The 19,779-nt window shown below is 38.2% G+C and overlaps 1 protein-coding gene and 1 pseudogene across 2 annotated transcripts; one reads left to right on the plus strand and one right to left on the minus strand.

The window, feature by feature from the left end:
• Positions 1–890: 890 nt before the first annotated feature.
• LOC148732595 (uncharacterized) lies at positions 891–19,051 on the minus strand (annotated as a pseudogene).
• On the plus strand, positions 4,900–7,483 carry LOC148732596 (uncharacterized). Of its 2 annotated transcripts, none has more exons than XM_088759134.1 (2): positions 4,900–5,092; positions 5,199–7,483. In XM_088759134.1, exon 2 carries the CDS (start codon positions 5,674–5,676, stop codon positions 6,661–6,663), a length of 990 nt encoding a protein of 329 aa, XP_088615260.1. In that variant the 5' UTR covers positions 4,900–5,092; positions 5,199–5,673; the 3' UTR covers positions 6,664–7,483. Both variants share the same exon structure in this region, with proteins under 2 accessions (XP_088615260.1, XP_088615261.1).
• Positions 19,052–19,779: the final 728 nt, after the last annotated feature.

Genomic DNA, 19,779 nt, shown 5'->3' on the forward strand with positions numbered 1-19,779 from the left:
TGATAGATAAATTTTTCCTCAATATCTTCAGGCTATTGCTTTACGATTTATCTTTTCGTATTTTATAGTAAGAATTAGAGGACCTTTTTCCGAGGGTGCAAATCCCTATTCCATGGGTGCACCGGACCCAAAAGGCAGACCTTATTATTTCCCTTGGACAGGACTAATCATTGAGTTAATCGCACCTCAGTGCACCTCTCGCTATTTCTCCGAAAACCGTGCTGTTGAATTTGACGGTTTTTCGCTTCGCGAACTTACGTGCTGTAATATTGTTTCCTCAGGCGAAGACCGACTCCGGTAACATAGCCTCACAGTATCGGAGAAACTGTGACAGATAAGCAGCAATGAGCAAAAGAAGGCATTTTGGCAGTAATGGGAATACCCGAGGTAAGATAGCCCCGAAAAAAAGCTCAAACGAACAACGAAAAGCAACGTCGAAAAAAAGACCAGCTCGAAGGAGTTTGATTTCCAGCGCAAGCACCTCTTCTACTAGTATCATGCGACTCGAAGAATTGACCAGAGATGAAACGTCAGCATTGGTCGAATATGGGGCACTGTACTGGGAAGGATCACAACAATGGCTAGCAAATATTTTGAAACCAAAGTTTCTGGGAGGCTTACCATAAGGTGATTGTGGATGCCACTTCGACAGCCTATTTTTTTAATTTCCACACCTGTCCTCTTTTCCCTTCTCTTTCCAATGCTATGCTTTTTATCAAGTGGCTTTTGACGACTGATTAAAGTTTAGGAGAATTCCGAGATTTAATGTTCCATTTTTGCGTTTCGATTCTCCGCATTGTTCATTTACTCACCTTAGCTGCTCCCAAAATTGAAACACTTCGACTGTTCTCAGGCAAAGGGCCTCCAGTTATGAAATTTTGGACCAAAATCTAGACCAAAACTATGAGCCTTCGATATTCTAGTCTCTTAGTCCAATCTTTTACGTCCTCTTGTTCAGCAATCTTTGCAGGTAGGACCAGAAATCCATCAAAGACAACAAAAGGTTTCACGTAACTGCAAATAAGTAGTTCCAAATGTCCGGTTCAAATGCCTAGAGAACTGTTGTATTAAAATCGATTTAAAAAAAAAATTAAACTCTTACAGTTAGAAAATAAAAAATGCAAGCAGACGGGGTTTAGAAACGCCCGAAGGGGGTTTAATTGGTGAAACAAATCTGCACCCAGTCGCTAGATTGTACCTTTCGGATCGACCAGCTACAATTCGCCGAATACTTATCGTCAAAGCCTTGTGTAGCCAGCAAGTAACGTCTAAAGCAGCCGTTTTTCCTTTGAGGCAGCCAGTGAAAGTTTCTCTCTTCACCTTTTTTAAATACAATGACAAAGTAGTGATTGCTCAATTGATCTAGTCAGTCATATAACAAGGTGACTTTATTCTCGCGAACGCGGAAGTAAACGACAAAAATACGTAGTCAATAGAAGATAGTCAATTGTAGAAACCACATGAGGGTATAAAAAGCCGGTTCTCGATCAAGATTGCAAAGATTTACACACACGGTGAGCCTTCCTTTTCTGTAATGCAGAAAATACTGAGCAATGCATCCTAGTTGAGCGTGGCCCTTTAACTAAAGGGCGGATTGCTGAAAAATTAGTTTTTGAGACAAGTTGCTATTGTTTTGTTGTTGTTGATATTACCTTTTTCTGAGAATATGAACATTTTTAATTTTTTTTTTTTAAAGTGAGGTTGTCAATACCTTCTCCAAACAAAGTATAGGTGGCAAAAATTCAATTCCTCCTGATTTCAAGGTTCTTGTTTTTTTTCACTGTCACGCGCAGGGATATATCACAACTGGCAATCTAAATAGAGTTGCTTGTGAATTTGACACTTGATAAGAAGTTAGTGTTTGTAAGAAAGTGGAAAGTATAGTCTTTAAAAACCCCTTTATTATATAGAGTACAATAAGAAAGGTAACCAAAGGTAACCAAAAGTGGTCAACATAAAATTGACCCACCTTGAGGTATTTTTGTTCCATACACTTCTACTCTAAGAGCGTTGTGAATATGATAGTCAATTGGCTGGAACCGAATGAACTGTGTTCTTGCCACGTCTACCAAAACGTGTTGTACCATTTCATCGCCGTGTGAATTACCAATAAAAATCTGTAACATGATTGTTTGGCAATTAATTTAATCTTTTCCTTCTCTAACTAAGGACTGAAGGTTGATTGACGTATCCCAAACTTTACTTCATATCAAGGTCACTTTTAAATAATCTAACGTAAATGCAATTCAATTATTGTTTCCTGAAGACACTGCTTAAGCAATCGATCCTGTTGAAACTCAGTAAGTTGTATTCACCTTCTGTATGGGGGACTATAAAATAAACCTTTTTTGCACACATAAAATAAAATAAGATAAAATAAAATATAAATGAAAATTAACATTCACATAGGTGATAATCAAACAAGATGGCACTAAAAAAGTTCTTCATTACTACCGCGTCAGTGGGACCTGGAGGATGTTTCACTTAGGAAACAACAAAATGCTTCTATTTCGGGTTTACTTTTCTCATGTCTTTTCCGTTTTGTTTTCTTTATAGATGATCCAATTCTTGAGAAACAAATGCACCTTGTAGCTCTTGGTCCACTCCCAGCTATATGGATTTCCTTGAGTAGCTACAGAGCAAATCAAGACCACGTCACCCACGTTAATTTCCAGGTAATCATCAGCATTGTCGTCGCTGCTGGGTGACCATGCACCAATGTTACTCCGAAGTCGTGCTTGATGAGGTTCATTTCCCTTACGGAATGATGAGACTGAGAAACTTTTGTTTGGGAAGATGTTAGGGTCCGCCACCCTAACTGTCTGCGTCTGACACACTGCAAGATAAACAAAAAAAAAACTAAAATAAGAATAAAAGATCAAATTAACCCCCTCAATTCCAAGAGTAACTAAAACGAAATTTCTGTTAAAAATATCAATGTAAAGAAGCAACGGGAATATAGAACCACATCAAATCTCAAGAGCTAAAACGATGAGAAATGCAAAGAAGGTGCAGAGAATTGATATGTTGATCCTGGTAGTAAAAGGGTTAAAGGACATATCCGGTAAAGTCCAAATAGAGTAACCTTTAGAAAGATTTTAATCTTAAAAGTAACATGATAAAAAAAACTATCTTCGGGCGAACCCCTAATAACGGCACTTCCTCAAGACAGGCACCTTTCTTCAACGGCTACTTGCCATTCTCTTTAAAGTAGCTGTTGCAGAGAGGTTCCATCACAGCAAAGAAGTAGGATCTTAAGTCATCAGATAAAATGCTTTCTCTGGAAAAATCTTCCACAGCGCGTTTGATTGTTCCGTGTTCTATTACTTTAATCACCTTGAAAAAGTATTGTCGCGTATTTTTTAAACAGAACGGAATAACTTGACTTTCAAGAGAGAGAATGATTTTTTTTATGGCTTGCGGACCGACTAATCTCTTGTTATATTATAAGCTGAATCACACACCACTGATAACTTTTTTTTGTCTTTGAAACTATAAAAAACGGCAACATGGAATCCATTTGAACACTTACCCAAGTACTTTAACGAAAATCTCACGAATGAACGATAGAGGAACGATAGAGTATACTTAATGCTAATGCCATACTTTAAGCGTGAAAACCAAAATAGGAACTTTAGTGGAGATGCTATAAAAGGTCAGTAGACAAAATAACCCTGAACACCAAGGGAGGCTATTGTTCGATTGCCAATTGATTCAAGCGTCAAACCTGTTAAACCTAAAGACCTAAAGGCTTAAAAAAAAACACACACAAGCAAAACAGTCAAATTAGAAAACTCTTTGAGAGGACTGAACTCCGAACGAACTTGGACTTTGAACATGGGGGAAACCCTGGAAAACCCCTAGCCCAGAGCTAACATGAACTCTTCGCAAATATTCCATTTTCTTTCAATGACAGCAGCCTTATCATCTTTGCTGTGCGGTATTGCCAAAAAAAGGAAATGTCAGTGTTAAGAAAAATTACTTGGTAGCATTGCACGCACCATCGTCATTTTTTAATAACACCACATGAGATAATGATAAAAACATAATAACTCATAAATGTTCCGCACCCATGCCGTCTCTACTTAGTAATGGGGAAGAGTAAATTTTGATGATGTACTCCAAATTTGAACTCGATGATTGGCAATTCTATGGTCTGAGAAATGATAAAATAATGTGTGACGTGAAATTACAACTGCCTTACTTGATCTACACGTGGAGAAAACTTCGACTTCGCACAGGATCAATATTTCTGATGTCCCCAGTATGCTAATGAATAAATGCCTGCCATGTGGCCTCATTTTACAGCGGAAAAACTTCCCCTTTCCTCGATGGACGCGAAGACCACTCCCGCAAAGGTTATTAGTTGCTCCTCTTTGTGTAATGTCATTTCCTTTGCCATTTCCTAATTGACCACAACATCTTAATGACTGAGTTACGAAAACTAGAGGTTGATCCAGCGCTCATTAGTTGGATCGAGGCGTTCCTGACCGACAGACAGCAAGCTGTAAGAATAGGTACAACACTATCAGAATGGAAATTCCTCAAGGGAGGTGTGCCGCAGGGAACTAAATTAGGAGTGATACTTTTCACAATAATGACAAACAATCTTTTAGCTGATCGGCACCTGAGAGTCAAGTTTGTGAATGACACGTCTGCCATAGAAATACTACCCAGGAACTCTATCAGTTTGCTCAGTACGATCGTTTCTAACATTCACGACTTCTCCATGGACCATAACACGAGACTAAACCCTACTAAATGTAAAGAGATGTCAATTAACTTTATGTCGTATCCTAATTTTACTCTCAGACCATACACCTTTGCCATAATGGCGGAAAATCGGATGGAGGTCTGAGACTGGTTATGAATAATTTCACCAAAGCGAGGCCACCCGGGCAACACTTATGGCGTCTAACGCGAATACAAAATCTTATAATTCCTCGAGCTTTCTAACCGAAAATGACATCCCTGGAGCTTCTTTAGGAGATAGGAATCCCTCACAATTGAAGAATGAGGACTTGAAATTCTGGTTGAAGTGCAGAGGTGACACAGCGAAAGGTTTAAAGACAAAAGCAGAGCTTGTGAAAAGGTTAGTTTCGAGCACAAGATGCGTACTTCGAGGTGTTTTGATTGCTTGAGAAAATTGTCAGTTGTGATTGCTTACACTTAAATTGACCTAATTTCTTATACTTTAGGGTCCTTGAATACATCAAGAGCGGAAAGGATAAAAACATCATTGATCCTGATCCCAACAATCTTTATTCTAAACGAAAACAACTACGCTCGGCAAAAAACACAAGTTCACACTCCATCGCTAAACGACATGTTCCCGTCAAGTTCCCTGAATCTATGTGGGGCTACTCACTTCAGAAGATGCCACTGTTTACCAGAGCGGAATTAAACAATCATATAACACGTTCTGGTAAAAAAACTGCAAACAAAAGTACAACTAGCGTGCCCACAAGTCTACGAAAAGCAAAGACTTACCTGGAGGATGAATATCTATACAGAATATAGAATATATCTGTATAGAAACAAAAAAATATCTGTATAGAAACAAATGATGATCAACGCTTCTTTTATGTAAGAGCGACATGTTGCCACAGCTATCGTAAAAATGATACTCCCCACGAGCTAAAAGTAGCTTTATGCATTATCACTGCAGATGTAATGAAGGCAACGTGTTCCTGTGTTGCTGGAGGTGTAGGATATTGCAACCATATTCTTGCATTATTGTTAAAACTTTGCAAATTTACTATATTTGAGTGTCAAACATCTAGAGATTTGTTTCATGAAGATGATCAGAATCCAACTGCTGCCTGTACTTCAAAACTACAGAAGTGGCATAAAAAAGGAGGTGGGTCAAACATCATGCCAGAACCCATTATGAATGTTGTTGTTAGCAAAACTAAACTTGAGGATATTGAAAATCCAAAGCGTGATGGGATAACATCGCGCCTTTATGAATCACGAGTTAATGTGATCTGCGACCTAGAAAGAGAAGCACAGATGAAACAAAATTTGAATGGTTTACCCCCAGGCATGGGATTTTCCCAAATGTCCTTTGACACCACAATCTGTACCACTAAACTTGTAGAATCAAAATATGGGCATTGCCCTGTTGGGTCTCCATTGTCATACCAACTATCCTTTACAGAATCAAACTTCAAATCAAATTTGGATGTCAGCTCAATGCCAAGAGAAACAACTGAAGGAAATATTCATTATGTGTATCCACGCTTCCCTTTAGTATATCAAGTAACCAAAATGAGCACACCACATAATTTAAATGAGGATGAAGAGTCTCTGATAGACTTTCTTGATGTAGATGAGAATGTAATTTCTCATATTGAGAAGCTTACCATGAAGCAATCCAGTTGTGTTGAGTGGCAGAACCACCGAAAATACAGATTTACAGCCTCAACATTTGATATGATAAGGAAAAGAAAAAGAAACCACAATACATTTGCCATCAACATCATGCATCCACCAGTTCTTAACAACAAGTATATAAAACATGGTAAGAAATTTGAGCCAGTAGCATTGATGGAGTACCAGTCCCTAATGAGAGCTAAGAGAATGCCCATCACTGTCATCCCATCAGGGCTAGTAATCTCTGAGTCATACCCTATACTTGGTGCTTCACCTGATGGAAGGTAATCGATCCAGGATGTTTTGACCACTTCGGTTTGGTGGAGGTGAAGTGTCCTTGGACAAAGGCTAATGTGACACCCACTGAAGCATGCTCTGATCCTAAATTCTTTATGGAGAAAACAGGTGATACAACATGCAGATTGAAAACAGGCCATGCTTACTATGCTCAGATACAAGGTCAAATGAGTGTGACTGGATCACAATGGTGTGATTTTGTTGTCTATACAAGGAGGGGGCTCTATGTACAGCGAATTCCTTTCAATGCAGATTTTTGGGAGAAACTTAGAGATGATCTTACTTTGTACTATTTTCAACATTTCATTAAACATGCAGCTGAAGAGTTTTTAAAATCAGAATACAAAAGTTAAGCTGTTATTGTCATAGCTAATAAATAACGATTGTCATTGCAAATCTGGGTCTGATTCAAAGCCTGATTATCAAATATTCCTTGGTTAACACTTAAAAACTGTGAGAGTGAAATCAGGATTCAACTAATCAGGATTCAACTAATCAGGAGCTTTGGAGAACCAGCCCTTGGTAGTATGATTATAATATATTGTAGATGCTTTCCTTGAAACTTTTTTAATTTTAGTTATGTTGTAAGTTTTTATTCTTGGGCCTTGCTGTGAGCAGAGAAGCAAATTCAATCTTTGAAACAAATACTCTAGCATCAATATTACAACTTATAAGTAATAATTTTCATACACAGGAAATATGGTTTAGTAGTATTCTAGTATTTTTCTTTCACAGATTGTAGTGCCTATTTTAGTGGAATGAGAAAAGCTTTCAAAACGTTTTGTTTTAATTAAAGATCAAATCTTGTTAATTGAAAGAATGATTAATAGCCCAAACCTTTTAGCTTTTTTTACAATGAAAGCAGAGAAGTGACACAAAAAAATGTCATTGGAATTTTTCACATAATAGTATTTACAAAGACGTTTCATTTGTTGTTGCCTTGGTATCAAACTATCTTACTGTAGCCTCATAGTGTCACTACAGAGATAACACTGGGATTAGCATTACATAGCAAAGCACATACTGTCCACATCTGATTCACTAGGCCCAGCTGATTTAAAGGTACTACCCCATCCTAAATGTGGAAGTTTTTAATCTTATTTATGACCCTTTCAACATGAATTCTGAGGCTGGCTATTTCCTGGGTCTGAATAACTCCTTCTGCAGGCATATCTTTAGAACTTCCAAGGAACGGAGGGATGTGGAGCTTCACTCTCAAGGGTAGCAAATCCTCGACTGTAAAACCTTTATCGGCCATTACCGAGTCACCTTCATCAAAGGGTAAGTCAAGAAATCCACTGCGATAGACAATTTCTCTGTCAGAGATTGACCCGGTGTAAAGTTGACTAACAAAAGTTACAGCACCACTTGGAGAAATCTCCATCAGTCCTTTGAGTGTGGTGTGATTCTTGTAACTGCTGAAGAGTTCCCCATTCAGTTGTAGGCTGCTGGGCAATTGACACCTGACCTCAGTACAATCAATTATAACTCTAGTTGATTTATACTTGGCCTTAAAATCTTCAGGCATAGATTTATCAATTCTCTTGATGGTCAAATGTTGATTACACCAAGTCTCAAGGACATAAAATTTATCCAGGTTATTATTATACGACTAACTGTTGATGTTAACCTTGCCTCAGCCTGCACAGTAAAAGGAAGTATTCATCAATTGGCCTTAGATGTCTTGGCCTTCCTTTTTTGGTCTCCTTTGTCTCTGTCTCTTGATTGTAGATGTCTGGTTGGACTTCAGACTTGGAGTAAACATAATATCGGATATTTTCTCCTTTCTCGCCGGGGTCTAGATAATTGTAGATTTCCATTAAAACAGCGTTGTTAGGAAACGAAGTGTAGAAGGACACAGCAGAGTTGTCGGCGCGAAATCTTTCAATAGAAAAAAGTCTGCTTTTTAAACATTCATTCTTCTTTGAAATGCTTTCTATTTCTCTTTGGAGCCCTTCTATTGTCATTTCATACTGTTTCACAAGCGCGGCAACACTCTGATCAGTCTGAATGCATGCATCCTTCGATTCGACCAAATCAGTCTGAGTTTTGGCATCTTTTCTCTTTGCCTCGTGTTCGACGTTGTTTTCATTAGATTCTACATTTGTATTGTAATCTGACTGTCTAGCTGTTCAATCGATTTATCATTTACGCTGCTTTCTGTGCACACCATGAATAAAGCCCTGGATGATTGATGAGTAGTTGCTTGACTAGAGAATCTTTGAGGTGGAGGCTTCTTTTTGCGAGGCGAAGTACGCCACTGAAATACCGAAGGTACAGCACTAGTTTGAAGGCATGTTTTGCCCGCAATAGTTTTCTTCAAGTCTTCCTTTTTTAAATGGTGCGAGCAGACCATGGTTGAGTCCAAGACTTTGAAGTTTTTTCCTTCCTCTCGACGGATTGCATGAAGCCATTGCTTTCTCGCGAGTTTTTCTCTGGGAAAATTGAAGTAAGATATTTTTGAGCCGTTTTCGTCGCGATATCCCCTAGTAGTACATAAAAAACACAGCAGTGGCATGGCATTGTATATAACTTGAGCCTTAGCTATATTAGTAGACGATTCTTTGAGAAATAAAGCTTTTTTGGTCGATAAATTTTGCCAGAAACTTTTTGACAAGCGCTCACAAGTGCACAAAATCCATGCCCGGGTGGCCTCGTCCCCATGCACTAGTTTTAGTTTTCACTCGGCCGCCGCCATTATGGCAAAGGTGTATTAGTTATTCGTAATAACACTATAGAACGCGTATCGACTTACAAGATTCTAGGAGTATTCATCGATAGCGACCTTAGGTGGAATAGTCATGTTAACTACACATAGAAAAAAGCTTGCAAGAAGCTCTACTCTCTACGTATTCTACGTCGAGCCGGCGTTGACCAAGGTAGCATGTTAAAGGTCTATACAAGAGCTGTTAGATCTGTTATGGAGTACGCCGTACCAGTATGGAAATCCATTCCAGGTTATCTGTCTGACAAAATTGAATCCATACAGAAAAGGGCGCTTAAGATAATTTTCCCATGTGCCGATAGTTACTCCGCAGAAGCCCTCGAGTTAGCACGGGTGGAGACCCTTGCGTATAGAAGAGATAAGATATGTAAAGAGTATATGTGCAAAATGAAGGACTTAAACCACCCTCTCCATCCTCTTCTACCAACACGCTTAGACGATACCTGTCCCAATAACCTCAGGCACAAATCAGACCAGTTGTATCTTTACACAAACGTTACTACCTGTAGAACGAGGCGCACCGAAGACTTTTTAACTTTTAAGTATTTTTAACAAATGTGATGTATGTTCCGTGTAGTGTATATAACTTGTACTTAATGTATACAGAAATGTACATAGTCGTTCTTATTAAGTTTTCATTGTATCATAACTCGTTAATTCAGTAAGTTACTGCAAGAGAGTTTAATAAACTACTTTTATTATTATATTAATATAAAAAACAACAGATGATATCGAAAATAAAGTGATTAGTGAAGTTTTGAAAATAATGGGTGTTACCTGGGAAAGCTCTGCACGACTCTACGAGGGTTTCAATGGGGGGTCACGTTGACGGTTGACGGTTAAAAATAAGCCATTTTGACGGTTAAATTTAAGTCATTTGACGGTTAAAGTTTGGAATGTCGTTGATAAAACGAACTAAATGCACGAATTTGGATGTAATTTGACGCGTTTGTAAAGAACTATTAATTTATAACACCTTTTACCAATAAATGACTAACGTTTTACGACATCAGAAGTGTTTCCTCACCAGAAGTCAATTCTGTCACTAACCAGTTTTACTCGCGACTAAGACTTACATTAATGTATTTTTATGATATATTAAAACTTTTATTTATAAACAACAGAAATTAACCCCAATTAAGGCAATCGTTTAGTTCTTAATTAAGGATATCTGAGACATTTGACGGCTAACTTGGCTTGATTATTTGACGGTTGACAGTAAAAATATTGCGTTTTTGACGGTTAACCCCATTGAGACCCTCCTTTAGTATCCATGTAAAACGTGAATTCTTAGATAAACGGACAATTTTAACAAAATGTACTTGTAGTCTACTTTTCCATGCACATTCAAGTTTGAACAAGAACCGGTCATGCATTGTACAACTGTGAAGAACCTGATCAAACTTGTTTCTCTTTTCGCTCTTTCTCCTTTTCTTTTCTTCTTTCTTTCTTTCTTTTTATCTTTAACAATAACGGTTTTTTTAAAACATTTGACGATAAAGATAATAAAAAGTTTTTACAACGACGTTTTGGCCGTTCTACGGTCGTTATTAAGTTTAAAATGTTGTAATAAAAGTAACGTCTAGGTATATAGACAAAAGTAAAAACGTGTAAAAACGCATTAAAAACCTGATGTATAAAATATTTTTTATGTATAAAAAGAGGTGTTGAAAAGTCACGAACAATAAAGAAAAAATTTTGATCACACAAAGACTTTGGCGCGAATCGAGTAAGATTGTACTTTGATAACTGGTCTAAGTTCGTCTTAAATTTTGAGATTGTCAAATTTGTTCTTGCATTTTATTTACTGAGACATTTTAATTTTAACAAATTTTTGGAAAGATTATTTAGAGCCGAGCCATGCTTTTCTCGGAGATGTTTTCCAGTCAAAGAGGTGTTCTTGTGTTCCCCGACACGTTGATATAAGTGCCAAGGTGTGAAACCAATATAACCTGTTTCAGATTTGTTTCAACGTGCGTAAACATGATAGACTTTCTTTTTTTCCAAAAAAAATAAGGGTACACCGACAAAAAGAAGTGCCCTTTAATTTTCAATCTCCATGGTAAACTTGACGGACGAGTGACAGTGGTTAAGGATCTGAAGAAAAGTGTTTGCCACCGCTCTATCCGACATAATGGTCATATCTCCTGTTCTAGGGTTTCTTTGATGCTACTCATAAAAACACTAGCCAGAAAGGGACCAAGTGGCGAGCTCATGGCGACGCAGTTTGTATAGTTGGCCATTAAAAGGGAAGAGTTTATCTTTCTCGTCTTTAATTATTTATTCATTCAATTAATGAAAACTGTAGCTATCGAGAAATATTTACGCTTTATATTTTATTGTATTAGCAACATCTACAACAGACCCAAGCGTAATGGACGTTTTTGAATATCACTAAAAATAGTAACAAGCAAAAAATTAAAGAATATGATAAAAAAATTTTCTGAGTTCTCCCATACCTCGATCAAGAGAAGGAGTAAGGAGTTGCAATTTGCTCAATTGTGCATGCACTCACCAACTCTTATCTCAGCACCGTTTAATGTGCCACCACAGCAGTCTCCTCCAGTGGGTAAGAAAACTTCTGAAACAGGCAGCACTTCCTCGAGATCGACTCTCCACCATGGGTTGGTGTTTTTCTGTGTTTGTGCATATGTTGAATTAGAATGTTTTAATCCCTCGACTGTAGTTGTACTTGCATATGGGGTATCTGCCAAACTTGACTGACTGGTGGGTTATTCTTGAGCCAAGTTTTCTAAAAACACGTGCAACATCACGATAATATATCTCAAAGTATCGAAAAGAGCATTGTTTCATCATTTAAAAAGAATTTGAAACAAAATGATACAACTTTTTCAACTAACGTTTTCTCAACTACGTCAGCGGTTGTCCTACACCCTTTGATCACTGTTTGGGAAAGGGTTATATTCTCAGATTTTCCAGAAATTTCAAACCCTAGTTGTAATGTGATTATCATTTTTTTCCTTAAATTTATTTTAGTGGTCCTCCTTATACGCCATTTTAATAATGTAAAAGAAAGGAATTTATTTCAGATTCTACGAAGGGGGTAATGGCTTTTAGGGCTAACGATTAAAATTTGGCCATTTTACGACTGACGGGTAGTTTCTTTCAGTTACATATTTGAAAAGTCAAAGCTTAATCTCATCGTTCTAAAACACATTTACGCGCTCGCTTTTACTAATAGAGAGGCAACAAGAATAATTCCAGATCAAGCTGATGTTAATTTGATGTAGTTTTCCCAATGATTTTCACAAGGCAGTAGAGTTTTAGGTCTGATTACCCGAGCCCGAACTTCTTGACTTGGTTATTAAAGTGCACCTACACCCAAAAAATTTTTTTCGCTTAACGAAGTAAGCTTATTTTTTTGAGTATTTCTGCGCAAAATTTTTTTTATTTGCTCAAATCTTCAATTTTCTATGCCCAGTCAAAATACGGAAAATCGGCCGCCATCTTGCCCCACGACCGAGTTTAAAGAAGAATGGCTCTAGCGGGTAATGTGACGTCAAATCGAGAACACGAAGGTCTGCATCTCTCACATTTTCACTTGTTTAGGAAGATTGTCGTCGATATTGTCCGAAATATGCCGACTAGGTGTGTTGTATGAAGAATGTATAAAGCGTGATACCCTCTTGCAAATTTCGCACGTTGCTACATCCTTCTACAACACACTTAGTCGGCATATTTTCGGACAATAATCGACTACAACCTTCCCAAACAAGCGAAAATGTGTGAAATGCAGACTTTCGTGTTCTCGATTTGACGTCACATTACCCACTAGAGCCATTCCTCTTTAAACTCGGTCGTGGGGCAAGATGGCGGCCGATTTTCCGTATTTTGACTGGGCATAGAAAATTGAAGATTTGAGCAAATAAAAAAATTTTTGCGCAGAAATACTCAAAAAAATAAGCTTACTTCGTTAAGCGAAAAAAATTTTTTGGGTGTAGGTGCACTTTAAGACTACGAAAAACGATAAGATTTCTTCGGAATGCTGAAAAAGAGCGGTGTTATTCTCCGATTTTGATTTTTGCCTACTATCTTTCAATTAGGTTCTCTTTCCCAGCTTGTTATAAGGCGTAAATGTACTTTTCAGGACACCCATCACTCGAATAAAGAATGAAGGAAACGGTTACCAGTCATTTCGTACCTACGGTGGTTTCGTACCCAGTCTTTTTGGATAGGATGTCTAACCATCGAAACCGTATTCGCCACAATACAAGACACAAAACAATCTCACATTTTGATGCTTTCAAAACGAGATATCTTAGGAGAAATTGTTTACGATTTACATTTTTTGTCAATTTTTAAGGCACAATGATTGCGACCCCTTAATAAATAGAACAACCTGACAATCTGTTTAGAAACTCTAAGGAGATGAGCGCCACAAAATGAAAAAGGTATCAATCAAATGACAGCTGCAACGCAGATTGTAAACCAAGCTATTTCAAAAAAAAAAAAAAAAAGAGTGGAATTTACCTTGTGTCAGCAGCATTCCAAATATCTCAATTCTCGTACAAACAGTTGCTGTGGTGTTCCTGTGCAATGATACGCAAGCCTCCAGCCACAGTCCCATGGGACAAGATCTCTTCAACAGTTGTATTTCGGTCATAATTTCCAGAGAAAACCTGAGGATGGAAGAAATATCACAGAAGCAAAAATAAAAAAAATTAGTAGATGCCACACTGGTGAATAGCACACGCTGATTGGAATTTCTATTCACCTCCTAGCAGCCGAAGGGACGAAATCGCGTGTAAACTACTTCATTTCCCACTATTTTTGGTATATTGACAGAATTAAACTAATTTTGTTTCTGTGCATCAATTCACATCAGTGTCGGTCAAAGTGGTGGATATCTAACGAGCCACTTGGCAGCTCTGTAAATATACACTGCTATTCACAATAACTGTAAAATGTCAATGTGTTATTGACCAAACGTGAGGTCAACATTAGCTGAGCTCTTTTGTTGGGTTGTTCATGGCCGAGACAAAGTTGAAGTTCATAAAAATATGATGAACGATCAAGGCAAATATCCAGCCATCATGACCGAACAAGCTTGGTCAGTAAAAAGATTTATTATAAAGGAAAGGACAAGAATGACTTGTATGAAAGCGATCCTCGCAGTAATGAATACTACTGCTGTTGTAGTGAAAATAAGGCCTGAAAAAAAAATTCAGGCCCGTACGGCATTTGAACCCATGACCTCTGCGATACCGGTGCAGTGTTGTAACAACTGAGCTAACATGCTAACTGGGACTTGGTCATTAGGTTGGTTCGTATTAAACCCGTGAATTAAAGAATGATTTGCTTACTTTCGAACGTTGGGAAAGAAAGCGACTTATGATGGCTCGTGCTTTTCATTCATTTAACAAATTGAGAAATAAAGGTGCTTTAAGGGTGTACAACGATTACAAGTCGACGTCAACAATCTTAACGTTTTCAAAAACAATTTGCATAAAAGCAAATTTACTTCTTTCTCGTGAATGATGTTGACTTCTCTTGTCTCGTTTTCCGTGAGACAAAACCGCTTCCCTGTTTTCATATCACTTTCTTTTTAGATTTTTGTGTTTTTCGGTTTTTGTAGCACGATAAACCAACGAGGATGTTTTATGTTTTCTTTGCTTTGATTGTCTGCTGTCGCTTTCTTTGACTTCATCGCTAAATTTTCCCAAAAGTTACAAACTTTTTAATTACGCTACACGCAATTTTTCTCTTGCACCAGATTACAGCGGGCGCAACCCGAGCGGGCAAGATAGGCCCATCTTGCCCGCTCGGGTTGCTAATCAGAACAAACGATTTGCTTCATATTGCCCACGGGCGCTGTCAGGTATGTAATGAGGTTCCCTCATTGTAAGTTTCCTTTAGCGGATGGATAGGAATTTTTTCTAATCCTCTCCTTTTCAATGATTTTAGTATGAAGGAGACAGCATGAAAAGATACAATATGAAAAGATACAATATCCAAAAAATCCACTATGCAATATAATATGATTTCCAGCTCATTATGAATATTAATTAATAACTTTTTTTGAATAGCAATGGTAATTTTTGAAAATGTGTGTTGCTTCGCATACAAAATTTCAAGTCTTCCTAAAATCAATGACCTGGTTTACTTCAATTATTTTAATCACCGCTGTTTCTGCTACAATCTTAACCGAGCTAGGATACCCTAAGAACAAGAGTTTGCCAGACACGGTATGTGTGCCGAGTTATTTGAGCAAAGAAATCCTGGGCTAGGGTAACCTGTACGATAACGTGTACCTTTGTGATTTTCGGCTTCATGTGTTATTGCCAATTAATAAAGAACTGGTGCTACGCTGTGCGCTGCATCCAGGACAACCTAAACGACTTTTCTATCTCGATGAAGGTTACAAACCTTCAATATCTCCGCTTCTTGATAGTCTTTCCAAGTTGTCCCATCCTTGGATGACTGCATGGTGTATTTCTTCACCCTCTGATCTCCTTTTGAATTCCCTTGAATTGATAAAGCACAGATAATATAAAGCTTCTCAAAATCAACCTGGAGATATGGCTGACTGTCATCTGTTGATGCACACCATGATGATTCTGCAGTGTAGTCCAATCGACCATCCTTAGCAGGTGTGTTAGTATTCAGGACAGAGGACGAACTGATATCTCAATCCAGGATGTATCCATTGCTCAGTCCTAAGTCGATGTTTTGACATCCCGGAACTATGAATTAAAGAAACAGTAGTCTACTTTTATCTGAAGCCTGATACCGTCAAATCCCTTTGATGTACGTATAAGGCATCCTCTCTTTGCAAGAGTTGGCGTATAATTTGGTTTACAACTTGCCAATAGTGACACTATCGTTTTAATTTCACGAGATTCACCTCTAAACTTTGATTTCAATGACGTGAACTGTTGATCAAGTCAGGAGACTGCCCATTTCCAGAGAGCCCATACCAAAGGCCAGTCGACACTTTTATGTGAATCTCCTGTAAACAGGCCTAGTTAGGTTCGATTGCATAAATTTTATTCTCTCAGTTGTTTGGAGTATCATTAAGATACCTATAGGTGAGAAGAAGTTTGACTTCGAATTTTTGATGAGACATTAGCAGGTTTCGTAAAGTCTCGCCTCTTTCCCCAGAATTTGACAGATTTTAAATGGTCAAACTCCGTGACCGGTATCTCTGCGTGAAATTCCGCCGAGATGTTCACAATTGCGTTTGGGGAGCTATTTACTCTTGGGACGTTAAACCATCTATGAGTTAAATGTTAATCGATGCAGATGAGTAGAGCTCAAATAAAATAGGGCCTGGTTCCCATGTGATGGCTTGCGTCGTGCTAGTAGCCCTGTTTTTGAGACGATTAGGGCAATCCGGGCGACTATATAGAAACTAGGCTAATGGTCGGGAACTCAGTTACATTTGGGTGATGTTGGTCGCCCCAGTCTTGTTAGTTGTAAGTGATCGTGTGGTCTGGTGTCCATACAATATATACCGATCGCCAGAGTGTTATTCGGGACGATCAGGGGTAATCCAGACGATTTCACAGAAACCAGGCATACTCGGCATACTCGGAAATCGACTGACTGAAAAAAGGGTGAACGAACTGAGCAATGTAATGGGTACAACCACTCGTGAAGCCACCTGTACAAGTCTATGTAGTCATTACGCAGACTAATCTTATCATTTTCATTAATTAATTCCCGATTGAAAATGCGCAACAAGAATTAACTGAAAAGTATCAACGAGAGTGAGAGTAAAGATAGTTAAAGTTCAACTTCGGTACGCTACAATGTTAAATTACCTGGTATTTACATTTTTTTTCGTAAATTTCGACCCCGAGGCAGTTCCATTGCCTTCGCCGGGTTGGATAAAATCGAAAGTATCTTGCATACACCGGCAGTGGCAACTTATGGTGGTCAATTCTCAAATTATCACCTTTCTTCTGAAACTCCTTCAAAAGAAAATGTTAAGAATGGGACTTGTTTCCAAAAACAAGAAAAAGGAAAAAAAACAAAAAGCAAAAAATAGTTTGGTTGAATAGATGTATCCCCTTCACCATATCTAATGATAAAGAACTGCCCATTATTCCCATATTATCATTAAAAATCGTACCATTTCCTCGCCACTTTCATCCTAGTAGGCTTCCCAGTTTGTTCCATCCAAGAAATAGTAGTTTGAAAGCTTCAACCCATTCGCGCCAATTGTCAAATCCTCTGTCTCCTTGGGTGGCAAGACCGCACGCCTGAATCACTCTTCCGATGTCAACCTGAAGCCAATCGCTGTTACTTTCTGGATGATATGAACACCAACCATTGCCTCTGTTCCCATTGAGCCGACCGTAAGCAGCCCCGCAATAAGGAGAAAATTGAGAAGATGCTGTCATCTGCTCATCGGGGATAATATTGGGACTGGCAACACCTACGGGATTGCTGAAGCAATCTGTAAAAATTAATTTGGTAACAAATCAACGACCAATCGCCTTTACTGGTCAGTGGTTTACTGGTCACTCAGTTACTGGTCACACAGCTAATTCTTGCTGGCTCTGATTCTATTACGTCATACAGGAGGATAATAATTGTTATACATGAAGAAGCGACCTTATGCACGCAGTCAGTTGACGTCACCTAATACACTATCCAGGAGTTTTGTCTTAGCAGTGTCGACATCAAGGTTTCCAGCATTATCGGTGGTCGTGTTTGGGTTCTCTTTTGACCTTCGTTAGGACCAATAACAGAGTTCTTGTTTGGATTTTGTTGTTCGATAATTGTCCTATTATTCAGAACATTTCAAGAATCTCATTATATGATCCTTAGAATAACCTTAAAAGTATTTTGGCTATTGATTCGGTCAAGAGTTTGATTATCCAAGGTCTCGCAGCTCGTGGCCCAGACATGTGCTTACCGATAGAATACTTAAGGTATGCACTAGAGAAACGTTTGAGCAGAAGAAATGAAATTATAGCAGTTATATTTGGCTACGGAAAGCGCGGATAGAGTCAAAAAAAGATAAAAAAACAATGGAAGTAATAGAGCAGATGAACCTTACACAAAAGATAAGCTTGCAAACGTGCTAGAGCTGTCTCATGCAAAGCGGATGTCAGGTCGTATTCAAAGAGTAAATTGAACAGCATCAGAGTTGGTTTAAATCTACAATTCAAAAGTACTCGTGGTTCTCGGATATCGTCAACGGTTTAGAGTTTTACCACCCGAAACAAAGTGCTTGGCACAGAGTGATAAGGGTTGGTTAGGTTGAACACAACCACCGATATGCGAAGAAGACCCAAAAAAAATTGCACAAAAGTGGTGTCTCTGGTCTGAATGACAAAGAAAAGCTTCCAAAAGAAGTTCTTTTTTAAAGCCATGGTGTACCCATCTAAAGGCGACTGATTTTCCTATCAATATCAAATACTTATAGCGCGCAACACATAATCTTGTCTACTCGATATATAATGATTATTAAAGATTAAGCTGCGGCCAAGGGTCGTTATTCTCTACCGTAGGTCTTGTTTCGAAATGTCAGGAGAATATTTGCGTTAAATAGTAAAAACGGTTTATTGATATCTTCATTTTTTTGGTAAATTTAACAAAAAACGACATTTTTGCCTTACCCAGCGATTCGCCAAAAGCATCAGGATAAATATAACTCGACGATAATTCAAAGAAATTAGACATTATCAGACATGACTTGATAAAAATCAACTTGGGAAAGCTGTAAAGCATAATATAAGAACATATCTAGGGAGATCCAAAGTATTACTACGGCTTCGTAACAAGTTTGAACAAGAAGTTTTCAGTTAAATAAAAGGTAAAGATGAATACATTCAATTTTTATGAATTATTTTATGAAAAAGTCAAATTGCTGGACTGGTTTCCACATTAAGTGACTTCTTGTTTGGCTGACTACCCATAACTTCACAGTGTATTCCATATCTTTTTATTTTTTGTGTATACATACAAAATGGCAATACTCACTAGGAACACCAGGGCCATGAAAAGACGGAGGCGTGATGCCATGATCTCCCACATGAAGAAAGATCTGATCAGAAGGAATGTTAACACTTATGTTAATTTTAACAGGGCTAATAACAGCACTGAAACGGAAAATTTTAACGTGGTGGAAAGTAATGAACAGTGGCAAATTTGATACATAAAAATTTGACATTTTTGCCACGCCTCGATCTCGCTTTCTTCACCTCAGGCTCAAAACGGAAAGTTTACTGACATGGGGTACAGGGCATGTGCACTGGAGTTATAAGAAATGTATGAAAGCGATCCTCGTAGTTATGAACACTACTTAAGCAATACTGAAAATAAGGCCCGAAAAAAATCAAGCCTGTACGGGAAACCCATGACCTCTGCGAGACTTTCTGACACCACTTTTTATCAAAAGGTTGACAAAG

Source organism: Stylophora pistillata, chromosome 4, assembly GCF_964205215.1.
Source record: "Stylophora pistillata chromosome 4, jaStyPist1.2, whole genome shotgun sequence".
Lineage (NCBI taxonomy): Eukaryota > Metazoa > Cnidaria > Anthozoa > Scleractinia > Pocilloporidae > Stylophora > Stylophora pistillata.